This window comes from Thunnus maccoyii, chromosome 22 (assembly GCF_910596095.1).
Source record: "Thunnus maccoyii chromosome 22, fThuMac1.1, whole genome shotgun sequence".
Lineage (NCBI taxonomy): Eukaryota > Metazoa > Chordata > Actinopteri > Scombriformes > Scombridae > Thunnus > Thunnus maccoyii.
Window position 1 is genome coordinate 22,948,621 of NC_056554.1, and position 22,630 is coordinate 22,971,250.

At 37.3% G+C, this 22,630-nt stretch overlaps 3 protein-coding genes across 5 annotated transcripts; all 3 read left to right on the forward strand.

Annotated features, from left to right (window-relative positions):
• The first annotated feature begins 429 nt into the window (after window positions 1-429).
• LOC121889744 (CD276 antigen-like) lies at window positions 430-3,613 on the forward strand. Of its 2 annotated transcripts, none has more exons than XM_042401943.1 (5): window positions 430-631; window positions 2,042-2,422; window positions 2,607-2,690; window positions 2,842-2,957; window positions 3,062-3,613. In XM_042401943.1, the coding sequence occupies exons 1-5, from the start codon at window positions 532-534 to the stop codon at window positions 3,104-3,106; spliced, it is 726 nt and encodes a 241-aa protein (XP_042257877.1). In that variant the 5' UTR covers window positions 430-531; the 3' UTR covers window positions 3,107-3,613. The 2 variants fall into 2 exon arrangements, with proteins under 2 accessions (XP_042257877.1, XP_042257878.1); XM_042401944.1 differs by lacking the exon at window positions 430-631 and adding an exon at window positions 1,685-1,766.
• A 7,216-nt stretch (window positions 3,614-10,829) lies between these two features.
• On the forward strand, window positions 10,830-14,942 carry LOC121889704 (low affinity immunoglobulin gamma Fc region receptor II-a-like). 2 transcript variants are annotated; one of them, XR_006093606.1, is made up of 3 exons: window positions 10,830-11,112; window positions 13,831-14,094; window positions 14,527-14,942. XR_006093606.1 is itself a non-coding variant. In XM_042401876.1 (3 exons), exons 1-3 carry the CDS (start codon window positions 10,846-10,848, stop codon window positions 14,841-14,843), a joined length of 885 nt encoding a protein of 294 aa, XP_042257810.1. In that variant the 5' UTR covers window positions 10,830-10,845; the 3' UTR covers window positions 14,844-14,942. The 2 variants fall into 2 exon arrangements, 1 of the variants encoding a protein (XP_042257810.1); XM_042401876.1 differs by having other exon boundaries at window positions 10,830-11,149.
• Window positions 14,943-15,463: 521 nt separating this feature from the next.
• Window positions 15,464-19,070, forward strand: LOC121889749 (butyrophilin subfamily 1 member A1-like). Its single transcript, XM_042401964.1, has 6 exons — window positions 15,464-15,642; window positions 16,161-16,535; window positions 16,705-16,785; window positions 16,937-17,052; window positions 17,157-17,370; window positions 17,907-19,070. The coding sequence occupies exons 1-5, from the start codon at window positions 15,549-15,551 to the stop codon at window positions 17,193-17,195; spliced, it is 705 nt and encodes a 234-aa protein (XP_042257898.1). The 5' UTR covers window positions 15,464-15,548; the 3' UTR covers window positions 17,196-17,370; window positions 17,907-19,070.
• Window positions 19,071-22,630: the final 3,560 nt, after the last annotated feature.

Consider the following 22,630-nt stretch of genomic DNA (forward strand, 5'->3'; position numbering starts at 1 on the left):
ATCAGCATTTATGGTCCTCTGCTGCCACCTTCAGGAATGTTTCAGTAACAGCAGGCAGTGCCGGTTTATCCCAGTTAAGCATGAATGAATGGCCTTTACCATTTAAATGGCTGATGTAACTACACTCTACTTCACATATTTGAATATACAATCATATGTATAAATAAATAAATAAAATAATAATAAAAATAAATTAATGATAAAATAAGACCCATGTGCATACTTGGGATATTCTCTAGGCTACTCAAACAAACGGCAAAGGAGATCAGTGCTTAATTAGTGTGGCCTGTTCTTATTCTTTACTGATCTGGTGATTACAGTTCAATTTTATTGGGAAATTGAGACGAAATGTGATTTGGCTTTCCATAAAAACCCTACAAGAAAAAGAAGAACTCACATGTCCGTGCTCTGTGCTCCTGCCACAGCTTTTAAAAGCAGAGTGAATCATAGATGTAACCTATAATAAGAATTCTTTTTATACATTTTTGGTCCCAGTTCGCTCAACAGACGCTGCATCTCTGTCTGTGTATAATGAACATGTTTAAAGTGGACTTTGAGCAGTTTGGTTACATGTTTACATTCTGGACTTTTACTCTCTGTCTGGCCGTCATCGTCTGGACCCCCGTTGAAGGTAAATTGCCATGTTTCTTTACTATTAGCTTGTTAATTCAATATTTCAACTGAGCGACACTTGAATGAATGAATCAGTGAACTCGTGAAAACATATTTTACGGCTTATTTTCTGTGTCCACAAACTGTAATGTGAACTTAAACTAGTCGTCATATCTAATGTGGAATCGCTGTATTGCTGCTTTATGTTTTTAAATGTTGACACGACGTGAAAGTCATTAAAGCGTCACAAACGTTTGATAAAATAAAAAATAAAAAGTAAAGGCGGACCTTTTCCAACCATTGGGCCCTGTGACCCCCCTTACCTCGTCGGGAAAAACGGCAAACTACCAGCCCAACTTACTGTGTCTCTCCTATAGTACTGCAAAATTTACCGATGACAGTTCCAGCTCTGAAACAAAAATAAGACGCTAACTTAGTCCAACCAATGCAACGAGCAAACAGCACGGAGGGAGTAACAGTTATCACCAAAACAAACAGATAATTTCTTAAGCAAAATGCAAATCCTCCTTACAAATAATCACATCATCACACAAACTGTGAGCACTTCAGCAGAATAAAGGTGCATGACAGCCACCCTCCTACCACACACAACCAACCAACCTTTTTAGATTTTAAAAACTTACACTTTGATGATCACATTAACGAAAGTTACTTGAAAACCAAATCCTGCAGTCGAAAAAAGCCTTGGTTTTTTCCACAAAATAAGCTCTGGTGTTGGTCTTCCTTTGCAGATTAATTCCAATTTTTCATAAAAAATTAACCTTGAAAAAGGCATGGATAATCCTCACTAACCACTCCCGGCTTGTTTATCTGTTTTTTCCCGCTAGTTTGTGATTGGGTCCGCTCGATTTCAGTGCACCGGTGCACCTCTCAACACGTAACAGCGAAGGCGGGAAAACTGTTGAAATGGAGTTTGATCTGTCAGCGAGCGGCAGCAACCTTTCTTACATTTCTTAGTTCCAGCTTCTCATTTGTGCTGATTTGTTGCTTTTCTTTGTCTTGTGTGATAATAAACTCATTTAGAGCTGCAACGATACATCCATTAGTTGATCGACAGAAAAAAATGCCAAAAACTTGCTGGTTGCTGCTTCTCAGATGTGAGGATTTGAAGCTCCACTGTGTCGCACATGATAGTAAAACAATATCTTTGTTATTTTTCTGTGTTTTTTCATACCAAAACAATTAAATCAAGAAAATAATTAACTGATCAATCGTTAGAAGTTAAAAATTGGTTTCAGTCTTAGTGCAACATGCTCTCTGTAGCATTTGTTAAGTTTCTAAATTAGCACCGCTGATGTAGGTTTGAGATATAGTTGAGATAATATCGTTGCTACATACAACATACAGAAAACTAGACTCCAGACTTCTCGCGCTTTTCAGAAGGTTAAATTTTCCCTCCATTTTCCAGGTCAGTCTGAGGTGATTGGGTCAGCTCAGCCAATCATCACTTCTCCAGGTGATGATGTCATCCTGCCATGTCACCTGGACCCTGAGTTCAACGTACAGAGGCTGACGGTGGAGTGGTCGAAGCCCGATCTGAAGCCTGACCCCTCAGATCGGCTGAGTCGGGTTGAATACGTCCATCTTTACCGGAATAGACGCGAAGTCCCCGACATGAAGATCCCAGCGTACCTCAGCAGGACGGAGCTGTTCACAGATGAACTGGAGCGCGGAAACATTTCACTCAAGATCATGAACGTGACGCTGGCAGATGAAGGGAGATACAGATGTTTGGTTCCCAAGTTGAAGAGCAGAGTGAAGTTTGCAATTGTTCGACTTGTTATTGTTGGTAAGTTTCTTAAGATGTTGTTGATGGTCCAACATTTGTCTTTTTTGGATCTGTTGATTTGACTTGTGTCAAAAAATTACATGATTGAGCACTTTTTATGTACCTTGAACCCAAATGTTAGAATCTGATTTTTGTCAGTAACGTTTTAGTATTGTGCTGAAAATTAAATCTTGTGTTTTTCTAGAACCAAACTCTGATGAAACCTGGACAACAGAGACGCCGCTGCATCTCCAAACTCCTGATCTGAAGGATGAGATGGACGTTAAAGGTGAGAAAACGGTACAAATCTGTGAAGAAGAGAGGAAACGTCTTCAAAATCAGCTGAAATGTTGTTTTTAATTACTGTGGTAATTAAAGTCTTCATATTTGTGTATCTGGTGTATCTCCACTTACTGTAGCTTTATTTCTTTTCCCATCAGGTGGTTGTTACAGTCAGAGAGCTCTGATCTCAGGTGTGGCGATTGGCTGCATCTTACTAATCTTTGGTGGTCTAGTTGGTGGATATTTATTTAAACAAAGGCGTCAACAACCAAATGTAAGTCAGAAATAAACAAAACATATTGTTGCTTATTGCAGTGTAAATCATTACAGACTCTTTTGGAGACTGTTGACTAATAATTCTGTTAATTTTCCTTCCAGCATCCAAAGTATGACATTGTTGTAAGCAAATCACCTTCAGTCTAGCTGACTTGCTCCAATGTACTTTACTGGCTGATGTTAAAGGAGATGAGAGCGTTAAACTCACCTGGATCCTTCTGGGGATTTAAACTGGACACATGTGGTCTCACTGGATCAGCATTAGGGGGGTTTCTACAGCAGATACAAGTTTTCTTTGTCCACAGCTCACCTAAAGCTCCTAGATGGATCCTGGCTGGAGGAATGCTGATCCCCAAAGTGAAAAAAAATGATTTTAAAAGCACCACCTGACTTAAAACTGACTTAAACCTTCCTGAAATGATTGATTTAGATCCACAGCCTGGATAAGAACTGTGCCAGTTAAACCATCATGACCTGCAAGATTAGATGCAGGTTCAGTTTTATTCATCAACTTTTTCAACAACTCACTTTTAAAAGTGTACTTTGGCAAATCTTGGTGTGTGGCTCCCTCTAGTGGTTAAAAACATGTATGTTGTGGACAGGAGAGGGTCAATGTTTCTTCTTTTGGTATTAAAAGGCTCTGTTTAAACTGTGTGCTGGGCTCACTGATGTGTCTTTAATAGTTTTTGAACAATAACGGAGGTCTACAACACAGAGGAATAAGATATATCAGGCTATGATACACACACAATACTTGTTAGTAGTTCAGTTCATTGTTGGTTTGGATCTTCACGTGAAATTTGTTGACAATAAGAAAAAATAGAAAATCTCAAGACATATCCATTAAAACAAATAGGTTTTCATATGTTGAAAGATTTATTGGTCACTAGTCATTCCCCCTGTCTGCCAGTAAAGAGATCCAGCATTTTATGACCACATTTTGACTTTTAGCGTTCTGCTGAGACCAACCTGTGATAATATTTCCTAATCAAAGCTGTGTTTTGCTCTACAGTCAGTGCATGCACCTAAATTACCAGTTTAGAGTTGGTTTTCTCCAGCATTCTGATGTCTTAAAGATTACATAGCCTATAAAAGTAACCTGGAGAACTCATTTCTTGGCCATGTGTGTGGATAACCAGGTTTCTAATCAGCTTTTTACATGTTAGCATGTGAAGAACACCTCTCTGAGCCACAGTGGAGGTTTCTTAATTCAAAGTAGGAGTTGCTATGAAAGCAGTGTAAACCTTAAGTGGAATGCCTCAGCTAATCAAAGTGCTTTGGAATATGTTTTTAAAGCCCTGACGAAGACCTACAGAGGTTGAAACATGTTGGTTTTTTTAATGATTTAGTCTCCACAACATATGCTTTTTAATATTTCCTTCCTTGCTGTTACATTTTCTTATATTTGGAGTGTCTGGATTGTCTTATGTAGAGCAACCAGTCATCTTTTCCTATGTTTGAATGTGTGTTGTTGTGTGCACCTGCTGAGTAAAGTGTGATATTGGCAACCTCACTGCAAATTCTGCCTTCTTGTTGTAGATAATGTAACTGTAAGGAAGATGGATTTGTAACTTACCAATTTTGTTTCAACTCTGATTCTGCACAACCACGACAACTACAACTGCAAGAAAACACACAAAGCAAACAGTCCAAGCAGAAATGACTCCAACAGAAAAGAGTTGCAAGAAGAATCATCTAAAATGATAAAACACAGAGCAGCATGACATTAAAACCAGACCTCAAATTTTTAAAACTGATTAAAATTATGTTATTGATAAAATATGATGTAAATTTATGATTTATTTTTGAATCATTTTATGATTAAATATGAATAATTTCTACCTAGAACAATAGTAATGTGTGTCTCTCTGATCTGGCTGATGTTGTTCTGTTGGACTCTACAGGTGAAGTTGTTGTTGTGTCTCTTCTCTACAGTCACTCTGCTGCTGACAGTATAGAGGTCATCAGGACCTCTGACTGTTTCTGTGGGTTCCGCAGAGAGGAGGTTTCCCTCACCGTCCAGCCAAAACAATTCAGGCTCTGGATACCAGCCTTTAGACTCACACTGTAACACCACCACGCTGCTGTTTATGGTCATATTTATGACAGGTGAGGAGACAGAACCTGATGATGAGAGACAAGAGAAACCGCAGTGACTCTTCTGCACATACAGAACATTTTCAATATTTGGTTTAAGTGACTGGGAGATATTACCATCTGTTTGATACTGTTTAGTCATTATAAGTGTGGCCTGATATCTGTCACCATCTGACTGATAACATCCAGAGCTACAAACATCACGAGTGTTACAGAAAGTGCTTGAACAGAATAAGTGAGAAATATGGTGATGTTCACTAAAACCACATAATCATGGGAACATTTCCACCTGAAACCAAATCATAAAACTAATAAACTAAATAAGTAAAATAAATATTTTAATGAATATCATAAATCATATCCCATTGCCTAAACTACAGTGTGTCCATACATATATATATATATATATGTATGGACACATACATTTTATAGACTTAATAAATAACATGTAGGTTTGAACTTTTATTGCACACATATGAGACTGAAGCTATCAGTGAGGTGTTGTAGTACTTTGGCCTCAGTTTTGAAGGGCTGCTATAAGTTCTGCTAACCACCAGATGTCACTGTGCTTACTAAGTTTAAAGCCCTAAAGTTTCAAACATTTTGTTTCCTGAAGGTCAATGTTGTGTTCAGGTTGTTCCTGCCTATGTCCGACTAACTGTCTTTTTTCAGAAAAGTCATTTTATCCAGTCTGCTTACCCTCATGTCTGTGTTTGTGTCCTCTCATGAACTGAGACAGTAATAAATGCATGTACTTAAATACAGTAACATGTAGTGCCACAATAAGCTGAAAAAAAGATTTGTGACCCAGAGAAGGAAGAAGGCATCTGTATGTTCCCTCATCAGAGAGTTTCACTTGGGAAATGTTCAGTGAAATGTCTCCGTGCTTCATTTCCTCAACGGACAGTGATGTTCTTCCCATGTATGATGGCTGTTTAAAATCCAGTCTTTCTTTATGTTTTTCCCACACATGGACATACGCTGGGCTCAGGTCAGTTCTTTCCCACTCCAACCACATTTCAGATGCATCCATGAGAGGTTTATGGTAGCATGGTAAAATGATGTAATCACAAACTGTTGCCACTAGCTGAGGCGGTTTATCCTGAGACTGACCTGGGAAGAAACAGAACCGTTACTCACCCAAAAATCAGTGTCCTGACATTTTCCAAACATTTTTACTATAATTCTAGTACAACCTGTTTACATTTACCTGTACATGGATGAAGTGTTAGGAGGAGGATGGCAGCCAAAACACCGAAGGCAGTCTGTCCAGACAGAGAGACCGGGCAAATCCTCTGATGAGGCATCCTGCAGCTCTGAAAACTGAAACAAAGGAAGTTTTTCGTTTTCTCACTCTTCAAGTCTTAAAACAACAGTCAGGATCTCAAATGAACAGTGAAACCTGTTTTTCTTGCTGTAATCATTCCTCCTGTTCATACTGACCATTAGAAGATCCCTTCATAATGCACTAACAATGTAAGTGATGGAGGACAAAATCCACAGTCCTCGTTCTGTACAAAAATGTATTTAAAAGTTTATCTGAAGATAATATGAAGCTTCAGCGTCCAAATGAGTCAAATCAAGTAGATATCTTTCAACGTTAGATTACTTAACAGATCTCGTTTCATAAACAAAATCATTTTAAAGTCTACATTTGAAACTTGTTTCTTTTCATCTGTCAGATTGAAAGCATTATGATACCCAGAGATCCTGGTAAACATCAGCTGAGTTTCTGATTAACTGCAGCAGAGAAGTCCATCGGATCTACTTCATACCTGGCAGATGGATTGCTGGTGAAACAAGGAAGTGCAATGTCAATGTATGAAGTTGTTTAGATGAGCGGAAATGTATAAAATACCTTATAAACAAAGTTACTTCTACAACCTTGATTTGCTTCTTCTGCTTCATTTAAAATACAAATACCCTGTTTTATGGTTTTATCAGGGGAATCCATAAATAGATGAATACGCATTTTCTAACTGGCAAAAAATATGGTGGACAGATAACAAGGTACAACTACTGAATTTGGTTCTGTAATTATAAATAACAGAGCATGCTCTACTTTAGAGGGATATTCCAACATCTTCAATGTTCTGGTTTGCTGTCTTACCAGGAATTAGATGAAAATATTGGTATGAATTTATCATTGTCTGTTCAGAGATGAAACCTAGGCGTGTTAAGCCTCACTTAGCCCAAAGCCTGCCTGTCGACATCAGACAATAAATGTGTTATGTAATTTGTCTTTACTCAAGTTCCACTTACTAGCTTATTCTGATGCTTTCAACTCTATGACAACTGAGGAAACTCCATCTTCCGCTGTCACATTGTCACATTGGTGAATCTTTCTCAATTTGTAGTTCCACTGCTTTACTTTTTTTTTTTTTTTTTTTTTTTTTTGCTTTTTGTATTTTAGTAGTGAAATATTGTTGAAGGAGGATCAGATATGTTTTACAGACACTAAATAATGAGCATCAAGTGATTTCTTCTTCATAATCTTTGATATATTTATTATATCCACAGCAGCATGGATAGACAGAGATATATCTAATGGATTCTTACTAGGGCTGCAACTAATTATAATTAATTATATAATAAACTAACTTTAATTATCGATCAGTCTGTCGATTATTTTCTCTATTAATTGATTTGTTGTTTGGTCTAAGTTGACGCCTTCAAATTTTTCACAGTCCACAACCCAAAGATGTTCAGTTTACTGTCATAGAGGAATAAAGAAACCAGAAAATATTCACATTTGAGAAGCTGGAATCAGAGAAACTGGATATTTTTTTCTTAAAAATGACTCCAAATGATGAATCAATCATTCAAATAGTTATTGATTAATTTAATAGTTGACAACTAATCCATTAATCGACTAAGCTTTGAAGCTCTAATTCTTATAGCATCTTACATCCTCGAGAAATGTCTGCGGCTCATTTCAAAGTTGTTTCTAAAAATGATTACAGCTCAAACTTCAAACAACAAAGACAGAACTGGGAGTGTCACCAACTATATAAAAATAGCTACGACGGTCCATGAAGCATTCATATTAAACAGAGCAAACCAAGGTTTTGTTTTGTACAGTGACATCAGTGGGTAGAACAACATTCTTCTGGTTTCTGGTGTCACGAAATGCTTTATACTTGTATTCTTCTTTTATTATTATTTTTTTATTTCATTATAATTTACATCAAATATCTGGATTTAAATGTTTAAACCCAGCTGGTGTTTAACAGTCAGCAGTTTTGTGTTGCAGGTAAACTCAACAGTGATGTCTCCTACACTGATGTCATCATCACACAGCAAGTGGAACCAAAGAGGATCAGAGGTAACTGATAATCTATTAATGCAATTAAAAGCCAAATATTCACTGGTTTGGTTAAATGTGAGGATTTTACACTTTTCTCTGTCATATATAATAATAAACTGAATGTCTGAGTTTTTGATCTTCTGGCTGAATAAAAAGAGCAGTTTGAACACATTACTTGGACTTTTAGAAATGATAACAAGCAAATAATAGTTAATATATAATCTACTGTTGTTACTGACCTGTTCTCCAAATAATAACCAACAGTTGATATAAAAGATGTAAAAAAAGACAAAAAAAATCACAAATATTCAGATGAGATGTTGAATTAAAAACAAATTTCAGAACTTTACAGTTTATAAAAACACATCAGACTTCAGCTCTTCTATAAAAGAAGAATTTAAACACACTTTTCTACCTCTCAGTGTTTCGAGTATCTACATTAAAACACACACACACACATTCTTCTATTATGTAATGACTGTTATGTTTCGTCCCTCTGGGTGTTTGTTATCTGCTCGGAAACGGAAGTTCCGCCCACTTGCACTTTTCTGTGCTCTTATTGGTCCTCAGTGACATCAAGCAGACATTGCCATGGTTACAGTAAACAAAACAGTAAGAACGAGGTCATATGTCCACCCCCATTTCTCCAAAGTGACACCCTGAGTTTCTGTTCTTAGACTTTACTTTCGATTTGTAGGTTAACTGATATGAGGACATCAATAGAAACATAACAGAAACATGTTGATAAGGAGCAGAGAAAAACAAAGCAAACAAACACATTCAGCTTCAGATTTTTTCCTGCTTTACTGTCCTTTGGCTCCTGATCTGTTTTTTTTATTTTATTACTTTTTTCTGGACCTCTGGAGCTTGAAACTGCATGAAAAATGAATTTATTCATTTACAATTGACAGAATTATATATATTATAATAATAATATATATTATGTAGTTCTACTGTGATTTTGACTCCACTGCATCTATCTGACAGTTATAGCTACACTCAGTTTGACTGTTATTGAACCATTGAACAGTGGTGAAATGTAACAAAGTACATTTATTCAAGTTGCTGCACTTAAGTACAAGTTTGAAGTACTTGTCAGATCAATATTTTACATGTAAAACAGCTGATTGTTTGCAAAATGTTATGTATGTATATTTTTATTTGTAATTAATTTGAATAATATTTTATCACAGTTTGTGTTTTTTAACATATATACTCACATTTCGTTTTGTTTATATTAAAATCACTGATGTTTATATATATAATAATATATTACAGACAAAACAAAGGTAGGCATCACACTGTTAATAAAGCACTGGGCTTTGTCCATCTTCTTAGGATGGGCAGCTTGTCGAAATAAGCTAGGCTATCCCGTTAGCCAGCATGATGGAATACCCCCCAGATCGATCCCTACTATTTATGAACCATATTCTGTTATTTCACACTGAGTTTATCATTACTGATTTATCTCTCACATTATCACTGTCACGATGACTGTGCGGTGACGAACCAACATGACTCATCATTATCAGATTAGTGACTCACCCAGTAAACAAACAGAGGAGTTTTCCATCAAGGCAGAGAAGGAATCCCCATCAAGACCTCACTAGCCTTATTTAGATAAGCCTCATTGATTTCAGGAAGAGTTGAATCCCCGCTCAGTAACCAGTTAGCCATCCTGCTTGTCACGACTTGTTCTTTTCATATTTCTATGGTCACTGCACACAGAAGCGGATCCGCCGTTTGGACAGCTAGGTACGGCAACACCACTTGGACAAACTGCATGTCACGATTTAAATTTCCACCGTGAATGTGGGTCGTGTAGATTTTTATATTGTTTATTAAACTAAAATTGTTTGGTTCATGTTCAAGATCTAATTCTTTTGCCCTGGAAGTAATAAAAGTAGTGTTAAAAAAAATAAAAGTATGCAAGCTTTCAGTATTTGCTTGAACATTTGCTCTGAAAAAGAATGTATTGTTAATGTAAGTAAGTAATGCTATAGAAGAAGAATATTTATTTGCACAAAAACAGGCAGAACTTTTGTCTGACCCTACAAACCCCTGGCTACATTCACCGTGGGGAACAACAACTGAGGAAGTCCATCAGGTGAAAAGGCTGGGGTAAATCACAGGGTTTGGAGAAGATAGAAGAAGAAGGGAGAGGAAGAGGAAGAGCTGTGACAGAACTGACAAGTGTGATGGCTACCCTTGTATGTAAAAAAAAAAAAAAAAAAGTGCACATCAAACATCACACAAAGTATAAAATCCTATCCTTTTTTTGCTGCCAAAACATTAATGGGAAATCCAAATCCAGTATCACCACACTGGATTTGGTCTTTCAGACACTGGGCAATATTTGTTACAAATATATTATTATTATAATATAATAATAATTATTATATATATAATAATATATTACAGACAAAACAAAGGTAGGCATCATACTGTTAATAAAGCACTGGGCTTTGTCCATCTTCTTAGGATGGGCAGACCTCCACCGGCACCGCTGGCTGATGGCAGAGAAGATGATTTTCATCTGAGGGAATTGTCAGTGGAGATCTTGCAAGTCCTGCTTGATCCCTGCGACGAGCTTGACGCTCTTTATGTTCCCGAGGTCATTTCCTCCACAGTGGATCACCAGGACATCTGGCACAGCTCTTCCTCCAAGGCACCGATGAAAGAAGGGGAGGAGGTTTGTCCAAACCATGCCCCCCTACTTGAACCACTGGACCTGGGCATCCAGACCATGGTTGGTCCTGATGGTCTCCCTCACTTGTTTTTCCCTGGTAATGTAGAATTTGGGTCCTGTTGATTGTAAAACAAAAAGAAAACAACATCATCTTTCTATGAAAACTTATGCTGGTGTGCTTTTGAATTTAACATATTTTATATTATGTTTCTATTTTATTTTTCCATATTTTACCAGTCTGTAGTGTACTCTATGAGTGTATAATGGATGTAATTTAGCGTCAAAAAAAGGAACAACACTGGGCTGATATAATCAATATCTGATGTAATACTGTATGTTTGTAGTATTTTTTAGTTGTTGGTGAAATGTTAAAAGTTGTATATTATTTTATATTTTATTTTGATTGATTATTCAATGAATCGGGTAGTTTCAGCACTAAAAACATTTTTTTATTATCCCAACAAATGTTGGAATAAAAGTTTGTACATGTCACATATGGATGACCTTGATAAAACTACAGACAATAAAGGTGACTTATTTGACATAAAAACTGAAATCACATGTACATGTAGACATGAAGGCACATGTTCATATCAACCTGCAACATGTGTCAGCCACCGGTGGCGCAACAGCTACTGATTCACAATTAATTACAATTAATTCAGTAGTGATGAGTCTGACTCACTTGAAATTGTGCAACCTTCATCTTTGTACAAAGATACCATAAGATTAAAGGATGGGTTCACAATTTTTCAAGTGTGTCTTAAAATAACAGTCAGCTGTCGACATGAACATTTAACTGTCACCTGTCAATCAACGTCCCCACAGCAGACATCAAAGCTACTATAAGTCTTCAAATCTCATTAAAGGGGCATTCATTTCCAAAATGGCTACCAGCAAACTCATTAGAGGGCCTGAATTTAGTGATTGAGACCATAATGACTCATTGAAATACAATTATTCACTTAGTATTGCTAGAGAGAAGCTGATGCTTTTTGAATGGGGGTCAGTTGGAGCATCTAGTGGCCATCGGTGGCATTCACTTATTTCAATGTTCTTCAGACTGAAGTTGCAGCTGGGTCTTGATGGACAGTGTTTTCCTGTTCAGTTGCAGTGGGAAGATCATAACAAAAAGAGGAAATCTGGCACTAAAAAAAGACTTCATTTGACTAATTTAGATGGTGCAAGCTGTCGATCAACTTCACATGAACTTTTAAATACGCAGATTTTTACCTCCATCACTTACATTGTAAGTGCATGATGAAGGAATCTCTTGATGGTCAGTGTGAACAGGAGGAATGATTACAGCAAGTAAAACGTGTCAATGTTCATTTGGGCTCCTAAATATTGTTTTAGGACAGACTTGATAAATTGTGACTCTGTAACAGGCAGGATTAGTGGACGATTGTCTGTTCTGATGCAGATTTAAAAATGTCTATGTGAGAAAAAACTTCAGACTACAGAAAGTAAAAGGAGGCCACAGTCGTAAACATTTGACATTTGAGGTGTTAAAACAAGTTGAGACATCCTGCACAAACAAACTCTTCGCTCTATTTGACCCGCAGATTATGATTAGGGCAGGAAGCTGTGGCCTCTATGTCATAAAGTCAGACTTTAGGTGTGAAGCAGCTCCATCGCGTTCCCAGTCAGTCAGTCAGTCTATCTGCAGCCAAGCAGCATGGAGATCACAATACTGTGCACTGTCGTTGGTGAGTGTTTATGGACAGTTTTCACTCTAATTTTGTTATGAAACATCCGCTGCAAAACTTCTAATTTATATCAAAGTGTGTTTATTTGTGTGCATCTTTGTTTCTGAGCAGTTTTAGTGTTCATATCTATTTCTAACTGAAAAATATGATGCATCATTATCATCATTTCAGACAACAAGAGTATTATTTTAGATTAGAGTTGACAATATTTATTTTACAATAAACCACAACCACAGTTACTCCTAATGTATTGGTAATTAAATACTACAATTATGTAGATTTGTTTGTTTTTAATATGTTATATTTGTTACTTTCTATGTATAACATCATCCTGCATGGGGACTGCAGGTGAAATTAGAAATTTTGGCTAAATCTTACACATTTACGTCATACTGATGTTAATTGATGTGTTGTCCCTGATAAATAAATGAATGAAGTAAGTAAGAGTAAAGAACATGATCATTGTTACAATAAAGGGTACAAAAAGACAACAAGAACTCACCAGGCCATCAGAAAAATCCAAAAGCCAACAGAGTCCGTCCTTGTCTCTGCAGAGAGCCTTTATTGTCGTTTTAGAAATGTATAGCAGCTAGTTTGATCTGTCGTTCGTTTTTCTTTGATTGTGTGCGATATGTCAACCCTTGATCACATTGAATGTACTGCATCACTCTGCAGCTGCAGATGTTATCGCTGTTGCTTCTTTGGTTTCGTCTTCATAGCATTGCAATCATTCTGTATCATTAATAGAAAATAAACTCAACAAAATAATTCACAGCTTCCCATCGACCACAACACTGAATGCAGCCGAGAGGTTTTATTGCTCTTGTACTTAAAATGAAGTTTGCAGAGAACCAGGAAGCTTAAAGCAGCTTGAATCACATTTGTTTTTTAAAAGTAACATTCTTAGTAAAACAAGGAAGCAACCAGCTCTAAAGACGGTGAAAAACTTACTGGATGTCTAAACAGCAGCAAAGTTTTCCTGGTTTTTCACTTCTGCGAGAGATCTTTTGTTGCTTGTTGCGATTACAATGAAAATCTCAATTTGTGATCATTTTTCTGACTCTTGCAGCTTCCCTGAGAGTCCTTCCCAACAAATCTCAGTTTTTTCAGTACGAGTCGTTCTCTCTGAGCTGTGAGGAGCCGGGAAAGTCATCTCATTGGAGAGTTATAAAGAACACATCTACATTAATAAACGAAGAGTGTCGCCCATCCTTGAATGAAAGAAATGAATCTCACTGCTTGATCGATGACCTTTACCCATCTGACACTGGAGTGTACTGGTGTGAGTCTGGAGCAGGAGAGTGCAGCAACACCATCAACATCACTGTGACCGGTGAGTTTAAACTACCAGCTGTAGCAAATAGGCACTCAAGGTACCTCAGTCAGAGGCTTTTAGGGAAGAAAACACTTTTACTATTCTTTTTGTGTTCTCAAATGTATGTTGAGTGCATCTAGTTCTGTCCTCTACAGAAAAACAGCAGCATTGGTTGTTTGTTTAAATACCTCAAACAATTTATTTTTACGTTCTCCTGACAAGCACCCTTTGTGGTTAAAGCAGTGACTGTCTTCTCTAAATAGCAAAGGTAGACATAGAGCAACATTCAAGGTTCAAAGCAACATCTTGACATGTGATACGTCTTAGTTGAAGGATACACAACTGTACCTTCACTACAGGATTTGTTGTGTTTGTATGGCATGTATAGCCTCTGTTCAACAAGCTTCTGTAGCTCCATGCAATCTCTCATTCAGCATGTCTTCCATCCAGCTGGTCCTGTGATCCTGGAGAGTCCTGTCCTTCCTGTGATGGAGGGAGATGACGTGACTCTGAGCTGTAAGAATATAAATACGACTTCTTCTTCCAACCTCACAACGGATTTCTACAAAAATGGCTTCCTCATGGCGACCAGCTCTACCGGAAACATCACCATCCACAGCATTTCTAAATCTGATGAAGGATTCTACAAGTGTAACATCTCTGGAGTTGGACAATCACCAGACAGCTGGCTGGCTGTCAGAGGTGAGCTCTTGTTTCTTTATGACTACTCAAAGGGCTTGTTGGTGAAATATTGCTTGGTAAGCTAACAGCTAACACGCTAGACAGGTGCTTGCACTAATCAGTCACATTAGCTGCAGCATTTTGTTCTTAAGATTAGGCTATCCTGATAGCCAGCTTGATGGAATACCCCCGAGATGGACTAAAAGCTGTAAAGACAAATAAATAAATATCTTGTAAAGCTCACAGGAGTTATATTTTTCATGTTTTTTTTTAATGTTTTTTGTACATTCACATATAGAAGAATTATTGTTTGATATGAACAATCACCTCGTTTTGATTTGTGAATATAAAATTTGGTCAAAATAATAAACAAATTCATTCAATAAAACTGAGAGTCAGTGAGTCCAAACAATACATTTCTCCAAAGTAAAGTAAAGTAAAGTAAAGTAAATTAAAGTAAAGTAAAGTAAAGTACAGTGAAGGTAAATGTAATCAGCAATAAAACGTCACAATTTACTCCACAGTAGTTTTATATGCGGGCAAAATATATATATCAGAGTTTGACTGAACTCGAAACAGAAAGTGCTCAGTGCTGCCACGTGCTTGTATTATGAAATCCAACAATTGATCTACAACCGCCCACAATATTACTCAAGATAAATAACATCATGACGCGTAGTGCGCATGCCCACTGAACATCCTTACACACAATTTAAAAGCAGAGTAACAACAGAGTGAGTCGCAGTTCAGCAGCTCTACGGACGTTTCATCTCTGTCTGTCTGTAATTTACATGTTTAAAATAGACTTTTATCAGTTTAGTAACATGTTTACATTCTGGATTTTTATTCTCTGTCTGACTTTCATCGTCTGGACTCCGGTTGAAGGTAAACGGACATGTTTCTCTCTTATTCGCTTGTTAACTCGTTTCACCTGAGCGACACTTGAATGAATGAATCAGTGAACATGTGAAAATATGTTTTACGGTTCATTTTCTGTGTCAACAGACTGTAATGTGAACTTAAACTAGTCGTCATATCTGATGTTTTTAATGTTGATACGACGTGTTAAAGTCTTTAAACCTTCACTAACGTTCATTAAACTTGTAACAAACGTAATAGATCTTAAGTCTAAATGTGCATCTTTACCTGCTCATTTCTCTCTTCTCACGTATATCAGAACAGCGCAACTGGCTTTCTAAATAAAAGTGGCTGTTTCACAATAAAGCTATCTTCTTAAAATAATACAAAACAACAAAGATAACTGAAATATATTCAAAATGACTCAAATGTATTCTAAAAGATAATACTGACATTACAAATTATAAACAACAGTTACATACAGAAAAATAGATTCCAGACTTCTCTCGCTTTTCAGAAGGTTAAAGTTTTCCTCCATTTTCCAGGTCAGTCTGAGGTGATTGGGTCAACTCAGCCAATCATCGCTTCTCCAGGTGATGATGTCATCCTGCCATGTCACCTGGACCCTGAGTTCAATGTGAAGGGGCTGACGGTGGAGTGGTCGAAGCTGAAGCCTGACCCCTCAGATCGGCTGAGTCGGGTCGCGTACGTCCATCTTTACCGGCACAGACAGGAAGACCTCGACATGAAGATCCCAGCGTACCTCAACAGGACGGAGCTGTTCACAGATGAACTGGAGCGCGGAAACATTTCACTCAAGATCATGAACGTGACGCTGGCAGATGAAGGGAGATACAGATGTTTGGTTCCCAAGTTGAAGAGCAGAGTGAAGTCGGCAATTGTTCGACTTGTTGTTGTTGGTGAGTTTCTTCAGATGTTGTTGATGGTCCAATGTTTGTCTTCTTTAGATCTGTTGATTTTGACTTGTGTGTCAAAAAATTACATGGTTGAGTACTTTTTATATACTTATTGTTAGTAACTTTTTAGTATTGTGCTGTAAATTATAATAAATCTTGTGTTTTTGTCCAGAATCAAAGTCTGATGAAACCTGGACAACAGAGACGCCGCATCACCAAACTCCTGATCCAACGGATGAGACGGACGTTAAAGGTGAGAAAACTGTACAAATCTGTGAGGAAGAGAGGAAACGTCTTCAAAATCAGCTGACATGTTGTTTTTAATTACTGTGGTAGTTAAAGTCTTCATATTTGTGTATCTGGTGTGTCTCCACTTACTGTAGCTCTATTTCTTTTCCCATCAGGTGGTCGTCACAGTCGGAGCGCTCTGATCTCAACTGTGGTGGTTTTCTGTGTCTTACTAATCTTTGGTGGTCTAGTTGGTGGATATTTATTTAAACAAAGGCGTCAAAAACCAAATGTAAGTCAGAAATAAACAAAACATATTGTTGCTTCTTACAGTCTGAATCATTACAGACTCTTTTGGAGACTGTTGACTAATTATTCTGTTAATTTTCCTTCCAGCATGTGAAGAATGATAACGCCTTACTCAAACCAGTCTAGATGCCTTGCTCAGAGGTACTTTACTGGCTGGTGTTAAAGGAGATGAGAGCCTTAAACTCACCTTGATCTTTCTGGGGATTTCAACCGGACACATGTGGACTCACTGGATCAGCATTAGGGGGGTTTCTACAGTGGATACAAGCTCAAATCATCCTGCTGAGAAAATGATGTGCTTGTAAGTCTGAACATGACTGTTTTGAATAATAATAATAATAATAATAATAATAATAATAATCATCATCATCATCATCATCATCATCATAATCATAATATGATGTAACCAGGCAACATCTGAAGGGTTTAAGTGTGATGTAAACACTGAAAAAGTGAAGCTCAGTCAAATATTCATAAAAAGGTTTGCATCATAGAAATGAAATGGACCAAAGAGAATCAGTTTTATTTACAATGTAAAGGTGACTTAATGTTCTGAGCAGCCTCTTCTACTATTTCTGTCTGTGAAGACAATTCATGACAAGGTTAGGGAGACATCTGGAAAAAATCAAAAATATCCACCGTAGTTTGAATTTGGATCTGTGGCTTCTTGTTAGACCTGCACACAGAGAACCATTTTATTTGCATTTTCTTACTTTGCATCGTAGGTGCAGTCAAATTAAAAAGTTCATCCTTATGTCTTTGAGCACTTTTTTATGTTTTACTAAAGATCATATGCAACATAATTAATGCATTCTGCTTTGTTTTCTTAATCCACAGCTCAGCTGAAGCTCTTAGATGGATCCTGGCTGGAGGAATGCTGATCCTCAAAGTGACATTTAAAAAAAAGAAGCACCGTCTGACCTAAACACAATTGATTCAGGTCCAGAAATTACAACCTGGAGAAGAACTGTGCCAGAAATCTTCATCCACATGATCAGTAGCAGGATCGCTTTGCATCAGCCTATTGAGTGAAAAACTCTGTGGCAGCAGTTTAGACTTTACACCTCGTCCATCATTTCCAACTTTAACCTTGTTGGTTGATGAGCAACCAGAGGCGACATCAAAGAGACCCAGGAATAAGAAGAGAAAGGTTTCAATGCTTCATAAACTTTTCGTCAGGGCTTTTCATCTTGAAAGTTCCAAGAAATATCAACACAGGACTGTGATATGTAGTAAAAAGAGGATTTTGCTGCAATTTTCAACGTTTTGTGACGTTACTGTGATCTGAGCTCCAGTTTACTTAACTATAACTGGAGGAAGAATATTGTTTTTATGTATTTATGTTACGTGATCCTGAATATTACAACCAAGAAATTTCATTTCTTTATACTGTTATAAATCCTAATGACTGTTTTTGTTTCTGTCACAGTGTTAAAACAGTGTCTCAGAAGGATGGAGTGAAGAATTTAGGTTATTATGTTTTGTAGTTATTTTTGTTAAGCTGATCATAGAATTTGAGTTTTTGCACATGTGAGTTCAGAGCTGAATTTTCCTTATAAAGTTCATTTTAAGTTAAAACGCTCTCCGCTCCCTTAACATCAACTGTCAATGTGCCTTTGAGCAGTGCACCCACAGTATCCCTCAATATAGTTGTATCAGTATATCGGTTACATATTCTCATATTATTCTGTCATTTAAATTACTATTATTTCTACAATAAAAGATTTTGTTAAATGTTGATCATTAAACTACCTTTTGCACTTTAAAACAGTTATTGTTACCTCTTGTCATGCTGGTGTGACACTTGAAAAGAACAAATCAAAGTACATTTGAGTTTTTTTCATCTATTAAATTCTTTTTGGGGATGTCATTCTGTTATTGTGACCTGTATTACAAGGACATTTTTCAAATTTTACATTCTTTAAAATTTGATTTAAGTAACACCACTGTTAGATGAATAAAGTAGGTAAAAGTTGTCAAATAAATCATATTTTTAAATGATTTCTGTGTTGTGACTTTAATCTCTCTGTTGTCTCTTTCCATGGAGGTGAAGTTCTCTATGTGTCAGTTTGCATTTATCTCTGTCTGCTGTGTGATTATAATCTGACCTCATGTTGTTGAAAGCAGCTGAACAGATAACTTTTTAAACTGTTCAATCATAAAGGTAAAGTTCAAGCCACCATGATCATGTTTTGCTGCTGCAGTTTAACTCAGCAGTAGGTTAAATAGCTTGTGGAGGCTAATGACAGCTAACTTTAGCTAACGTAGTTTGGTGAATTGTTGACTTCTCTCTACTGTGTGTGTGTGTGGTTCAACAAAAGTTTCATAGTCTTGTTTTAATCTCCACAGTTGGATTGTCACTAACTGTCAAACTAGATAATAACATCACAATTATGTCATGACTATGTAACCATGCAAAATAACACACTAAATGTCACAAAAATATGGAGCTACAGAATCAAGACATTCAGAGAATCCTCAGAATTTGAATCTAAACTTGTGTTTCACCAAACCAGCTGCAGCAACAAGGCTTTTTAAATTTCCACTTCACTGTTAAACCATCATGACCTGCAAGATTAGATGCAGGTTCCGTTTTATTCATCAACTTTTTCAGCAACTCACTTTTAAAAGTGGTGATTGGCAAACCTTAAATCTTGGTGTGTGGCTCCCTCTAGTGGTTAAAAACATGTATGTTGTGGACAAGAGAGGAGCAATTTTCTTCTTCTGGTATTAAAAGGCCCTGTTTAAACTGTGTAGCCTCTAGTTTCCTAATTGTGAAAAACCTTTTTTTGTAAATAAAAAAATGTCAACTTCTTTGTTAATAATTCTGCCTCTTACCTTTCAGAGGCATTTTTGAGCTGCAACAACTCTCAAACCAAAGCAGATACAGTATGGAGCTCAGATGTGAAGATATATTGGATCAGAATAATAATAATAAACATGAAGTTTGAGTTTAACATTTAGGCCTACACCTGGGGTCCGTTTCACAAAGCAGGTTTAGTGAAAACTCAGAGTCTGTTAACCCTGAAATGAGGGAAACTCTGAGTTTTCCGTTTCAAAAAGGGAGGCAACTCAAACCAGAGAAAGAGGGATGACTCTAGCCTGTTTCAGAGAGAGAGGTAACTTAAGCTCTTGGTCAGTTACCGTGGTAACAGACTCTATGAACCTAACCTGGTCGGGACCAGGTTTTTCCCAATGAACCTCGAGTTTCTCTCAGTCTCCGCCCTCTTTCAGAGCCAAACACTCCATTTGATTTCCTCATTCATTCAGTCAGCAGGCGAGTTTTGGCGAAGCCTAGTTCTGCCGTCTGTCATTTAAAAAATCATTAAAACAATCAGAGTCAGTATATTAGAAATCCATTAGGCACAGTAGGTGGCGACTTTTTCACTAACATGGCATGTCCTTTTGATAACGATCCCGTGGATGAAGGTGCAGCATTACTGCGCAGAGAATTAAATATTTGTTGAGAGATGGTTATCAGACCGCGCATAGATGTTCTGGCATTTCCAGACAATTATCTTTTTGAGAGATACCGTTTCATGTCACAGTCCATCATCTACATACACAACCTAATCCATCCTTACATTTGCAACATTACCAATCTTCGTCATACTCTCACATCCCAGCAGATATTGTGTGTTGCGCTGCGTTTCTTTGCAAACGGAAGTTTTTTGTACAGTGGCGGGGCCAGCCACTGGCCTTCCTAAATTCTGGCTTAGGGCCAGCTCCTCTGCCTCCGTTAGAGGTGGCGGTGCTGGACCACCACCCGTTTTACGGACATCTGCCTTCTTTCTGTTGGCTGAGTAGTTGTGTTAGTCTGTGTTAGTTTAAGTAGGCTTAATTATTTAACAGAACATGATGTAGATGAGAAGACATTTATGTATGAGAAACCAGCATTATGTTGGGGATAAAACAGCTGCTCAGTCAAACAGCCACTTAATATTTACTTTACAATGTAAAACAAGATCAAAATGAGGTTCCCCCATGAGATTATGTCGAGGTTTTACTTTTTGTGTTGCACTTCTTTCTGAAAACATGCTCAAACTCGCCGTATTACCGCATTAAGATTTCTAGTTCTAGTGGGGCGAAAAACGCCGCCCTCCTCTTCCCCGTTGCCATGGTGACTCGTTGAATCGGGGCTCCATTGATGCTGGCTTTTTATAGTTGTGGTGCACGCGCTTAACTCCAAGTGAAACTACTCCGAGTTGATTAAACTGACTCAAATCAGCTGTTCTGGAACCGGAAACTCAGAGTTTTGTTTCTCAGAGTAGATCAACTCAGAGTTCAGGATTAGACTCAGAGTTTGTTGAGCCTGCTTTGTGAAATCGACCCCTGGTGGTTACATCAGTGATAATACAACAGGTATCATCACTTTCAGTTTAATTTTCAGTATTACTTGTAATATGGTGACTAAACTGCTGCAGTCAATAAGAAACTGAGCTGGTGTGGAGTTTACCAGAATCTCCGTGTATTATATTACTTTCAATGTAACAGATTGAAAGCAGAAATAAGTTTTAAATATAGACTTTATAATTATTTTATTTATGAAATGAGATCCATCTATGTGAATCAGTGTGAAATAATACAGAATGTGGTTTATAAAAAGTTGGGATCAATCTGTTTTAGCAAGTGGTAAAAAATCCCACAACCCCCCTTTTTTTCAAGCACAGCAAGAAACCAAAACCTTGTGGATATAACATGTGTCTATAAACAAGACAGATGGACTAAAAGCTGTAAAGAAGAATAAATAAATACATATCTTGTAAAGCTCACAGGAGTTATATTTTAACATGTTTTTTGTACATTCACATAAAGAAGAATTATTGTTTGATATGAACAATCAGCTCGATTTGATTTGTGAATATAAAATTTGGTCAAAATAATAAATAAATTCATTCAATAAAACTGAGAGTCAGTGAATCCAAATAAAACATTTCTCCAAAGTAAAGTACAGTGAAGGTAAATGTGATCAGCAGTAAAACGTCACATTTAACTCCACAGTAGTTTTGTATGCGGGAAAAATACATATATCAGAGTTCACTGAACGTCACACAGAAAGTGCTGTCATGTGCTTGTATTATCATTGGTCCGTTTCACAAAGCAGGTTTAGTGAAAACTCAGTCTGTTAACCCTGAAATGAGGGAAACTCTGAGTTTTCCGTTTCAAAAAGGGAGGCAACTCAAACCAGAGAAAGAGGGATGACTCTAGCCTGTTTCAGAGAGAGGTGTAACTTAAGCTCTCGGTCAGTTACCGTAGTAACAGACTCTATGAACCTAACCTGGTTGGGACCAGGTTTTTCTCAATAAACCTCGAGTTTCTCTCAGTCTCCGCCCTCTTTCAGAGCCACACACTCCATTTGATTTCCTCATTCATTCAGTCAGCAGGCGAGTTTTGGCGTAGCCTAGTTCTGCCGTCTGTCATTTAAAAAATCATTAAAACAATCAGAGTCAGTATATTAGAAGTCCATTAGGCACAGTAAGTGGCGACTTTTTTCACCATCATGGCATGTCCTTTTGATAACAATCCCGTGGATGAAGGTGCAGCATTACTACGCAGAGAAT

Bases quoted from the DNA above. Each gene is read 5' to 3' on its own strand.
- LOC121889704 (XM_042401876.1), top strand. From the start codon at position 10,846: ATGGGCAGACCTCCACCGGCACCGCTGGCTGATGGCAGAGAAGATGAT. The intron at 11,150-13,830 runs GTAATGTAGAAT...TGACTCTTGCAG, and splicing joins CCCTCACTTGTTTTTCCCTG to CTTCCCTGAGAGTCCTTCCC. The intron at 14,095-14,526 runs GTGAGTTTAAAC...TCTTCCATCCAG, and splicing joins CATCAACATCACTGTGACCG to CTGGTCCTGTGATCCTGGAG.
- LOC121889744 (XM_042401943.1), top strand. From the start codon at position 532: ATGAACATGTTTAAAGTGGACTTTGAGCAGTTTGGTTACATGTTTACA. The intron at 2,423-2,606 runs GTAAGTTTCTTA...GTGTTTTTCTAG, and splicing joins TGTTCGACTTGTTATTGTTG to AACCAAACTCTGATGAAACC. The intron at 2,691-2,841 runs GTGAGAAAACGG...TTTTCCCATCAG, and splicing joins GGATGAGATGGACGTTAAAG to GTGGTTGTTACAGTCAGAGA.
- LOC121889749 (XM_042401964.1), top strand. From the start codon at position 15,549: ATGTTTAAAATAGACTTTTATCAGTTTAGTAACATGTTTACATTCTGG. The intron at 15,643-16,160 runs GTAAACGGACAT...TCCATTTTCCAG, and splicing joins CGTCTGGACTCCGGTTGAAG to GTCAGTCTGAGGTGATTGGG. The intron at 16,536-16,704 runs GTGAGTTTCTTC...GTTTTTGTCCAG, and splicing joins TGTTCGACTTGTTGTTGTTG to AATCAAAGTCTGATGAAACC.